We start from the raw sequence: 11838 nt of genomic DNA, 5'->3' as shown, positions 1-11838 counted from the left end.
AAAAATTCAGACAAGTTCTTTCATATGTTGTTTGCACCCAGGTAAGGAGGCACGTCCATAAACAGATCACAAAAAGAAGATACAGGGGAGAAAAGCCAGGACGTTTTGTTTTCGGAAAACCAGTTTTGTTCACTCTCGGTCTAGGACTTACTACACCTTACTCCTTGGGTAGTTTGGTCTGAAATTCTTACCAGACGTTCGTCACTGTGTCTGCTGAGTTTTGGCTGAGATTTGAGCCCCAAATTCGTCCCACAGGATTGGCAATAAATTTTTTATTCATCACTGCCAGGGCCGAAAGGAAGGTTCGTTTGTGTGCGAAACTGTTTGATTTTTTCGTGGGTGAATACTCATCCGTTTGACCTGAAATTTGTCGCGTTTTGTCTCAAATTCGGTGGAGATTCTTACGTGGAATTTCAGGAAAAAACTAGTTCGGGAGAATTTTTAAGAAATTTTGTGCAAACCAAGGCTATCCTCTACCAAAACTCGTGAAATTTCGCCCTACTTTCTGAAATTTTATTCTGGGTCTGTATTGTGCTGAAAAAATTCTGACAAGTACTTTCATATGTTGTTTGCACCCAAGTAAGGAGGCACGTCCATAAACAGATCACAAGAAGAAGATACGGGGGAGAAAAGCCAGGACGTTTTGTTTTCGGAAAACCAGTTTTGTTCACTCTCGGACTGGGACTTACTACGCCTTACTCCTTGGGTATTTTGGACTGAAATTCTTACCAGACGTTCGTCACTGTGTCTGCTGAGTTTTGGCTGAGATTTGAGAACCAGATTCGTCCCACAGGATTGCCAATAAATTTTTTATTCATCACTGCCAGGGCCGAAAGGAAGGTTCGTTTTTATGCGAAACTCTTTGATTTTTTTTGTGGGTGAATACTCATTCGTGGAATTTCAGGAAAAAACTATTTCGGGAGAATTTTTCAGAAATTTTATGCAAACCAAGGCTATCCTCTACCAAAACTCGTGAAATTTCGCCCTACTTTCGGAAATTTTATTCTGGGTCCGTATTGCGCTGAAAAAATTCAGACAAGTCCTTTCATATGTTGTTTGCACCCAGGTAAGGAGGCAAGTCCATAAACAAATCACAAGAAGAAGATACGGGGGAGAAAACCAGGACGTTTTGTTTTCGGAAAACCTGTTTTGTTCACTCTCGGTCTGGGACTTACTACGCCTTACTCCTTGGATAGTTTGGTCTGAAATTCTTACCAGACGTTCGTCACTTTGTCTGCTGAGTTTTGGCTGAGATTTGAGCCCCAGATTCGTCCCACAGGATTGGCAATAAATTTTTTATTCATCACTGCCCGGGCCGAAAGGAAGGTTCGTTTGTGTGCGAAACTGTTTGATTTTTTTCGTTGGTTAATACTCATCCGTTTGACCTGAAATTTGTCGCGTTTTGTCCCAAATTCGGTCGAGATTCTTACGTGGAATTTCAGGAAAAAACTATTTCGGGAGAATTTTTCAGAAATTTTGTGCAAACCAAGGCTATCCTCTACCAAAACTCGTGAAATTTCGCCCCATTTTCTGAAATTTTATTCTGGGTCCGTATTGCGCTGAAAAAATTCAGACAAGTACTTTCATATGTTGTTTGCACCCAGGTAAGGAGGCACGTCTATAAACAGATCACAAGAAGAAGATACGAGGGAGAAAAGCCAGGACGTTTTGTTTTCGGAAAACCAGTTTTGTTCACTCTCGGTCTGGGACTTGCTACGCCTTACTCCTTGGGTATTTTGGTCTGAAATTCTTACCAGACGTTCGTCACTTTGTCTGCTATGTTTTGGCTGAGATTTGAGCACCAGAATCGTCCCACAGGATTGGCAATAAATTTTTTATTCATCACTGCCAGGGCCGAAAGGAAGGTTCGTTTGTGAGCGAAACTGTTTGATTTTTTTCGTGGGTGAATACTCATCTGTTTGACCTGAAATTTGTCGCGTTTTGTCCCAAATTCGGTGGAGATTCTTACGTGGAATTTCAGGAAAAAACTATTTCGGGAGAATTTTTCAGAAATTTTGTGCAAACCAAGGCTACCCTCTACCAAAACTCGTGAAATTTCGCCCTACTTTCTGAAATTTTATTCTGCGTCCGTATTGCGCTGAAAAAATTCAGACAAGTACTTTCATATGTTGTTTGCACCCAGGTAAGGAGGCACGTCCATAAACAGATCACAAGAAGAAGATACGGGGGAGAAAAGCCAGGACGTTTTGTTTTCGCAAAACCAGTTTTGTTCACTCTCGGTCTGGGACTTGCTACGCCTTACTCCTTGGGTATTTTGGTCTGAAATTCTTACCAGACGTTCGTCACTGTGTCTGCTGAGTTTTGGCTGAGATTTAAGCCCCAGATTCGTCCCACAGGATTGGCAATAATTTTTTTATTCATCACTACCAGGGCCGAAAGGAAGGTTCAATTGTGTGCAAAAGTGTTTGATTTTTTTCGTTGGTTAATACTCATCCGTTTGACCTGAAATTTGTCACGTTTTGTCCCAAATTCGTTGAAGATTCTTACGTGGAATTTCAGGAAAAAACTATTTCGAGAGAATTTTTCAGAAATTTTGTACAAACCAAGGCTATCCTCTACCAAAACTCGTGAAATTTTGCCCTACTTTCTGAAATTTTATTCTGCGTCCGTATTGCGCTGAAAAAATTCAGACAAGTACTTTCATATGTTGTTTGCACCCAAGTAAGGAGGCACGTCCATAAACATATCACAAGAAGAAGATACGGGGGAGAAAAGCCAGGATGTTTTGTTTTCGAAAAACCAGTTTTGTTCACTCTCGGTCTGGGACTTACTACGCCTTACTCCTTGGGTATTTTGGTCTGAAATTCGTACCAGACGTTCGTCACTGTGTCTGCTGAGTTTTGGCTGATATTTGAGCCCCAGATTCGTCCCACAGGATTGGCAATAATTTTTTTATTCATCACTGCCAGGGCCGAAAAGAAGGTTGGTTTGTGTGCGAAAATCTTTGATTTTTTTCGTGGGTGAATACTGATCCGTTTGACCTGAAATTTGTCGCGTTTTGTCCCAAATTCGGTGGAGATTCTTACGTGGCATTTCAGGAAAAAACTATTTCGGGATAATTTTTCAGAAATTTTGTGCAAACCAAGGCTATCCTCTACCAAAACTCGTGCAATTTCGCTTTACTTTTTCAAATTTTATTCTGGGTCTGTATTGCGCTGAAAAAATTCAGACAAGTACTTTCATATGTTGTTTCAACTCAGGTAAGGAGGCACGTCCATAAACAGATCACAAGAAGAAGATACGGGGGAGAAAAGCCAGGACGTTTTGTTTTCGCAAAACCAGTTAGTTCACTCTCGGTCTGGGACTTGCTACGCCTTACTCCTTGGGTATTTTGGTCTGAAATTCTTACCAGACGTTCTTCACTGTGTCTGCTGAGTTTTGGCTGAGATTTGAGCCCCAGATTCGTCCCACATGATTGGCAATAAATTTTTTATTCATCACTGCCAGGGCCGAAAGGAAGGTTCGTTTGTGTGCGAAACTGTTTGATTTTTTTCGTTGGTTAATACCCATCTGTTTGACCTGAAATTTGTCGCGTTTTGTCCCAAATTCGGTGGAAATTCTTACGTGGCATTTCAGGAAAAAACTATTTCGGGAGAATTTTTCAGAAAAATTTTGTGCAAACCAAGTCTACCAAAACTCGTGAAATTTCGCCCTACTTTCTGAAATTTTATTCTGGGTCCGTATTGCACTGAAAAAATTCAGACAAGTACTTTCATATGTTGTTTGCACCCAAGTAAGGAGGCACGTCCATACACAAATCACAAGAAGAAGATACGGGGGAGAAAAGCCAGGACGTTTTGTTTTCGGAAAACCAGTTTTGTTCACTCTCGGTCTGGGACTTACTACGCCTTACACCTTGGGTATTTTGGTCTTAAATTCGTACCAGACGGTCGTCACTTTGTCTGCTGAGTTTTGGCTGAGAATTGAGCCCCAGATTCGTCCCCACAGGATTGGAAATAATTTTTTTATTCAACCCTGCCAGAGCCGAAAGGAAGGTTTGTTTGTGTGCGAAACTGTTTGATTTTTTTCGTTGGTTATTACTCATCCGTTTGACCTGAAATTTGTCGCGTTTTGTCCCAAATTCGGTGGAGATTCTTACGTGGAATTTCAGGAAAAAACTATTTGGGGAGAATTTTTCAGAAATTTTGGGCAAACCAAGGCTATCCTCTACCAAAACTCGTGAAATTTCGCCCTACTTTCTGAAATTTTATTCTGGGTCCGTATTGCGCTGAAAAAATTCAGACAAGTTCTTTCATATGTTGTTTGCACCCAGGTAAGGAGGCACGTCCATAAACAGATCACAAAAAGAAGATACAGGGGAGAAAAGCCAGGACGTTTTGTTTTCGGAAAACCAGTTTTGTTCACTCTCGGTCTAGGACTTACTACACCTTACTCCTTGGGTAGTTTGGTCTGAAATTCTTACCAGACGTTCGTCACTGTGTCTGCTGAGTTTTGGCTGAGATTTGAGCCCCAAATTCGTCCCACAGGATTGGCAATAAATTTTTTATTCATCACTGCCAGGGCCGAAAGGAAGGTTCGTTTGTGTGCGAAACTGTTTGATTTTTTCGTGGGTGAATACTCATCCGTTTGACCTGAAATTTGTCGCGTTTTGTCTCAAATTCGGTGGAGATTCTTACGTGGAATTTCAGGAAAAAACTAGTTCGGGAGAATTTTTAAGAAATTTTGTGCAAACCAAGGCTATCCTCTACCAAAACTCGTGAAATTTCGCCCTACTTTCTGAAATTTTATTCTGGGTCTGTATTGTGCTGAAAAAATTCTGACAAGTACTTTCATATGTTGTTTGCACCCAAGTAAGGAGGCACGTCCATAAACAGATCACAAGAAGAAGATACGGGGGAGAAAAGCCAGGACGTTTTGTTTTCGGAAAACCAGTTTTGTTCACTCTCGGACTGGGACTTACTACGCCTTACTCCTTGGGTATTTTGGACTGAAATTCTTACCAGACGTTCGTCACTGTGTCTGCTGAGTTTTGGCTGAGATTTGAGAACCAGATTCGTCCCACAGGATTGCCAATAAATTTTTTATTCATCACTGCCAGGGCCGAAAGGAAGGTTCGTTTTTATGCGAAACTCTTTGATTTTTTTTGTGGGTGAATACTCATTCGTGGAATTTCAGGAAAAAACTATTTCGGGAGAATTTTTCAGAAATTTTGTGCAAACCAAGGCTATCCTCTACCAAAACTCGTGAAATTTCGCCCTACTTTCTGAAATTTTATTCTGGGTCCGTATTGCGCTGAAAAAATTCAGACAAGTACTTTCATATGTTGTTTGCACCCAGGTAAGGAGGCACGTCCATAAACAAATCACAAGAAGAAGATACGGGGGAGAAAAGCCAGGACGTTTTGTTTTCGGAAAACCAGTTTTGTTCACTCCGGGTCTGGGACTTAGTGCGCCTTACTCCTTGGGTATTTTGATGTCAAATTTTTACCAGACATTCCTTACTGTGTCTATTTAGTTTTGGCTTAGATTTCAGCTGCAAATTCATCCCACATGATTTGCAATAAATTTTTTATTCATCACTGCCAGGGCCGAAAGGAAGGTTCGTTAGTGTGTGAAATTGTTTTATTTTTTCCTGGATGAATAATAATCCGTTTCACCTGAAATTTGTTGCGTTTTTTCCCAAATTCAGTCGAGATTCTTACGTGGAATTTCTGGAAAAATCTTCTTCGGTATAATTTTTCAGAAATTTTATTGAAAACGAAGGCTATCTCTACCGAAACTCGTGAAATTTCGCTCCACTTTCTGCAATTTTATTCTTGGTCCGTATTGCATTGAAAAAATTCGCACAAATACTTACATATGTTGTTTGTACCTAGGTAAGGAGGCACGTCCAAAAACAGACAACAAAAAGAAGATACGGGGAAGAAAAACCTGGACGTTTTGTTTTCGGTAAACGAGGTTTGTTCACTCCCGGTCTAGGACTTACTGCGCCTTACTCCTTTGGTATTTCGGTGTCAAATTTTTACCAGACATTCTTCACTTTGTCTATTATGTTTTGGCTGAGATTTCAGCCCCAAATTCGTTCCACAGGATTTGAAATAAATTTTTTATTTATCACTGTCAGGGCCAAAATGAATGTTCGTTTGTGAGTGAAACTGTTTGATTTTTTTCCTAGGTGAATACTCATCTGTTTGACCTGAAATTTGTTGCGTTTTGTCCCAAATTCAGTCGATATTCCTACGTGGAATTTCAGGAAAAAACTATTTCGGGAGAATTTTTCAAAAATTTTATTGAAAACCAAGGCTATCTCTACCGAAACTCGTGAAATTTCGCTCCACTTTCTGCAATTTTATTTTGGGTCTGTATTGCGTTGAAAAAATTTGCACAAGTACTTTCATATGTTGTTTGAACCCAGGTAAGGAGGCACGTCCATAAATATACGACAAAAAGAAGATACGGGGAAGAAAAGCCAGGACGTTTTGTTTTCGGAAAACCAGTTTTGTTCACTCCCGGTTTGGGACTTACTGCGCCTTACTTCTTGGGTATTTCGGTCTCAAATTTTTACCAAACATTCTTCATTGTGTCTATTGAGTTTTGGCTAAGATTTCAGTCCCAAATTCAACCCACAGGATTTGCAATAAATTTTTTATTCATCATTGCCAGGGCCGAAAGAAAGGTTTGTTTGTGAGTGAAACTGTTTGATTTTTTTCCTAGGTTAATACTCATCTGTTTGACCTGAAATTTGTTGCGTATTGTCCCAAATTCAGGTGAGATTCTTACATGATATTTCAGGAAAAGACAATATCGGGAGAATTTTTCAGAAATTTTATTGAAAACCAAGGCTATCATTTACCGAAACTCGTGAAATTTCGCCCTACTTTCTGCAATTTTATTCTTGGTCCGTATTGCATTGAAAAAATTCACACAAGTACTTTCATATGTTGTTTGCACCCGGCTAAGGAGGCACGTCCATAACAAATCACAAAAGGAGATATAGGGAAGAAAAGTCAGGACGTTTTGTTGTAGAAAACCAGTTTCGTTCTCTCTCGGTCTGGGACTTACAACGCCTTATTCCTTGGGTCCTTTGGTCTGAAATTTTTACCAGACACGTTATTGTGTGTATCTCAAATACAAATCCATATTTTTGGATTTTAAGTCCAATCCATTTAATTGGATTTGAATTAGATATAGATTAGATACATTTTTGGATTATCCAAAATGGATTTTAGGTTGGATTTTGAGTCGGTCGGACCCCAGGTTGAGCCGAGTTAACCCATATCCATTTCGAACTTAGTTGGCCCGAGTCCAGGTCTAGCTAAGTCGACCCGCACCTAGGTAGAGTCGAATCGGTCCAGCCCAGGTCGAGCAAAGATGACACAAAACCATGTCGTGTCAAGTTGACCAGTCCTAGGTCAAGCTGAGTCTATCCATACCATATTGATTCTATTCGACCCGGACCCAAATCGAACCGAGTCGAGCTTGGACGCAGGTCAGGCTGAGTCGACCTTCCAAATTTTACAATTCAGAAGTCATTTCTAAATCCAGGAAATGGTTTCCAAATTATAAAATTTGGAAGTCAACTTTGTATTCCAAATTCTACAATTTAAAATACAAAATTGACTTACGAATACTACAATTTAAAAGTCATTTCAAAAAAAATCAAAAATCAACCTTAATTCTATAATTCAGAAGTCAATAAAATCCATTTTGAATTCTATAATTCAGAATCCAAATTTGCATTTCAAATTATAGAATTGGGAAATCATGTAAAGTGTCTATTGCGCATTGCTTGGGCTTTTTTCTGTCAAAATTCATAATAGTTTTTTTTTTTCTCTTTTTCCTTGTAATTTGCTATCTCTCCTAGTTCATACTTTAAACATTTTACATAAATGTTTTCTTCCACAAGTTCTCCCACAATGTAGTTCATGGTTGTTCCCATTCAACGAAGAAGTTTATTGGAGTGCAAGAACTTAAGAATCATTTTTTATTTTCAATAAGGGTAAAATAGACTTTTACTTAAAGTATGGAGGTTTAGGCAAAAATGATAGAGGTGCAGGAAGAACCTCCCTTGGAAGAAAACTTACACAAGTCATAAAATAATGGCTCCCAACACATGCATGAACATGAAGTTTTACAGATAAAAAAACTTATTGTCATAGTAATAGGAGACAATTATGCATAATCTCATCAATGTTGTTGAAAAAGAATAGAGACTTTAAAATTTACAATTCTAAATTCAAATTTTAAATTCATTAAAATAAATAGATTCTAAACTCGTGTCTTGTGTACCACAAAGCAGCCTAAGAAGAAATTAATAAAAAGAGAAAAAAAAAATACAGACAAATGAACTTGGATCCTTTTTAAAAAGTAAAAAATCTTAATTTTTATCTCTAAATCCTAACTAGAAACTATTTCAAAAGGGGAAAAAATAGTACATAAAGTAAAGTTGGTTTAAACTTTTTTTAGCAGCAAATTTATCTGTATATTTAATAAATTTGATTTAGTTTATCAAATATTATGAAGATAGAATTATACTATAAGGTAATTATAAGTTAGTAGCTAATTTAGTAGTATTATTAAATACATTGAAAAATTTCTATTTAGCTACATTTAAAAAAAAATAGAAAAGGCACCTAAAATTATAATATCAATAGAGATAAATAATTTAAAAAAATGAGTGAAAAATATGAGGAGTTAATATTTGCTGAAAAACAAGCTAAACTTGAGAAGTAATTGAAATTAATTAATTTTAAAATATAAATAGTTGAAATTCAAATATAAAATAAAAGGTTTGAAGTAATTAAAATTGAGCTAGTTGGAGAAAAAATATATTACTTTAGATCTTTTTGTCGACAGTCATATATTTGCATTGATGATTGATTTGACTTTTTATTTATAAATATTAACCAAACCAGATTAGCAGCCATTATCAAATAATAAAGCTTTAAATACATTATCATATTCACTAATTAATACTAAACACATATCCAAAGTACATTAGCAAATAATTATAAAAACCAGAGATTAATTATAATAACCAGTATTTTATTCAGGCTCAATTTCTTGAGCAGCAATTCTGGAAAATCAAATGCCTTAGAAAATTCAAATCAAAATATGTTTCAGCTTGTTGACAAAATAGCTTCTGCATGTTCTCTACTTCAATATTCTACCTTTTCATGTGAACATGTTTACACATATGTATGTGTATAAATGTGCCTGAATAATGAAACACACCAAAGGTAGAGAAGAAAACATGCAGATGAGTTATCTAGCAGTGTTTCTGATACTGCTTCTTCCAATCTCATGTGCAGCTTCTACCTTGGTTGAGAAGAAGTTCAAGGAATGCTTGATAACCCAACTTGATGAGAATTCTGAATCCATTGAAAAAATAATCTTCACCAAATCCTCCTCCCAATATCCCCAAGTGTTGGAAGCATTGGAACAAAATCCTAGATGGGTGAATTCATCGAGGAAGCCTCTTCTCATTCTAACACCTTTCCATGAATCAGAAATTCAAGCAGCCATTCAATGCAGCAAAGAACATGGGTTGCAGCTCAGAGTCAGAAGTGGTGGCCATGATTATGAAGGGCTATCATACCTTACTAAGGCTCCATTTGTCATGGTTGAACTTATCAACATCCGTTCCATTGAAGTTAACCTTGCTGATGAAACAGCTTGGGTTCAGGCTGGGGCATCATTAGGTGAACTTTACTACAAAATTTCAAAGGAAAGCAAAGTGCATGGATTCCCTGCAGGCACCTGTCCAAGTATAGGGATAGGTGGGCATATCAGTGGAGGGGGACAAGGTACCATAATGAGGAAGCATGGCCTGGCAGCAGACCATGTTGTTGATGCTTACCTCATTGATGCAGATGGGAAGATTCATGATAGAAAATCAATGGGAGAAGATGTTTTCTGGGCCATTAGAGGAGGTAGTGCTACTAGTTTTGGAGTCATCCTTGCATGGAAGGTCAGTTTGGTTAGAGTTCCACCTATTGTTACAGTGTTCAACGTTGAAAGAACATTGGAGGAAGGAGCCAACAATCTCATTCACAGGTGGCAATACACAGCACCTGAATTGCATGAGGATCTTTTCATCAGAATAGTTGCTCAAAATAGTGGTGACAAATCAAAGACATTTAAAGCAACCTTCAACTCTCTTCCTTGGAGGAATAGACAAGTTGATTCCACTGATGAATGAGAGTTTCCCTGAACTGGGATTGCAGGCCAAAGACTGCACTGAAATGAACTGGATTCAATCAGTTATGTTCATTGCTGGATTCAACAAAGACGACCCTCTAGAGCTCTTGCTCAACAGAACTACCACATTTAAAAGCTCTTTCAAGGCCAAGTCTGACTTTGTAAAGGAGCCAATACCAAAAACTGGTCTAGAAGGAGCTTGGAAAGTGGTTGTAGAGGAAGATACATTAGCAATGCTGATAATGGAACCATATGGTGGTAGAATGAATGAAATTTCAGAATCTGAAATCCCATTTCCCCACAGAAAGGGAAACTTATACAACATACAGTACTTGGTGAAGTGGGAAGTGAATAGCATGGAAGAATCCAAGAGGCATCTACATTGGGCCAAAATGATTTATAGATACATGACTCCTTATGTCTCAAAATCTCCTAGAGCTGCCTATTTCAACTACAAGGATCTTGATTTGGGAAAAAACAAGCCTCACAACACAAGCTATTTAGAAGCTAGTGTTTGGGGCAAGAAGTACTTTAAGGGAAACTTCAAGAGATTGGCACAAATTAAGACAAAGTTTGACCCCCAAAATTTTTTCAGGAATGAACAGAGTATTCCTCTCCTAAGTTCCGATCATTATTCAAGGGAGTGACATTATGGGAAGCGCCTTAAACATTTTGTAGTGCATCACTGTTATGTTCATTTTTCTGCTTTGTGTCATTGCTAATAACCCAATCTGGAATTGTATGCTGCTTTTGCAAACATTTCAAAGGTAGGGGATGCAAATTCAAAATGGATAAGATGTGTTTTCATAATGGGTGTAGACTTGTGTAATGTCATGAAGTAACAAAATCTCATAAGAATGCAAAATATATATTGCACATGTTTTGCAATGCTTATGAACTCTCTGTCAAAAGGACGGTGTAATTCCTATTATCATATTAATGCTAGACTATGGGCATCAGACTATGGTGCGATATGTTGACAAGCATATTGGAATGATGTTTTGATATATTTTGTATCTTGTTTATGATTTCAGTCTCTAATGTTCATTATTTTACTATGATTGTAAAGCATGAATCAATCCTTAAGAAATTCTTGAGAAAAAAATAGTCTTTTATTGTTTATGAACTTATAATTGATTAAGTTAAGTTGATAATCGATTATCTGAATCAAAACTGAATTTGACTTAGTTCACAAATAATTGATCAGCTTTACTAATAATCCTCTAGTAATAGTCGATTGTGTTGATAATTGAACTCTGTACTTTTTCATGTTTGCATAAACCATTTCTCCCACTAATTAATTCTTTTATTTAATCTTCACCACATGGAAAAAACATTAAGGATATCTTTTATTTAATTTTTGGCTGCAAATAAATTATCTGCTTTCAAGGCTCCCTGCTAAGGTTTTAGATCCATTTGAATAATGCAGCAGGGATGATGATGGCATGCATGAGCAGTCATCACTTCAGGAATTCATTTATGTATTTGGAGTGATTTGAAATGATGGAAAGGAAGGGCCATTTTTACCCTACACATGTTTATATAAAACTGAAGGTGTCATTCCCACCACTCGGAATGAATATTATATTACTATTCATATTAAAAGTTACCATACTTAGAACTTATAATTGTTTTCATATTGCAACCAAGGAATAAA

General features: G+C 37.5%; 1 protein-coding gene across 1 annotated transcript; it reads left to right on the top strand.

Annotated features, from left to right (window-relative positions):
- Positions 1-9124: 9124 nt before the first annotated feature.
- On the top strand, positions 9125-11167 carry LOC137834608 (berberine bridge enzyme-like 22). The gene is given in 2 exon segments (XM_068642678.2): positions 9125-10136; positions 10138-11167. Coding segments are annotated over 2 exon segments (1623 nt in total). The 5' UTR covers positions 9125-9204; the 3' UTR covers positions 10829-11167.
- Positions 11168-11838: the final 671 nt, after the last annotated feature.

This window comes from Phaseolus vulgaris, chromosome 5 (genome assembly GCF_051622355.1).
Source record: "Phaseolus vulgaris cultivar YP4 chromosome 5, ASM5162235v1, whole genome shotgun sequence".
Taxonomy (NCBI): Eukaryota; Viridiplantae; Streptophyta; class Magnoliopsida; order Fabales; family Fabaceae; genus Phaseolus; species Phaseolus vulgaris.
The sequence above is the reverse complement of the archived record's forward strand: the minus strand, read 5'-3'. Positions and strand labels throughout refer to the sequence as shown.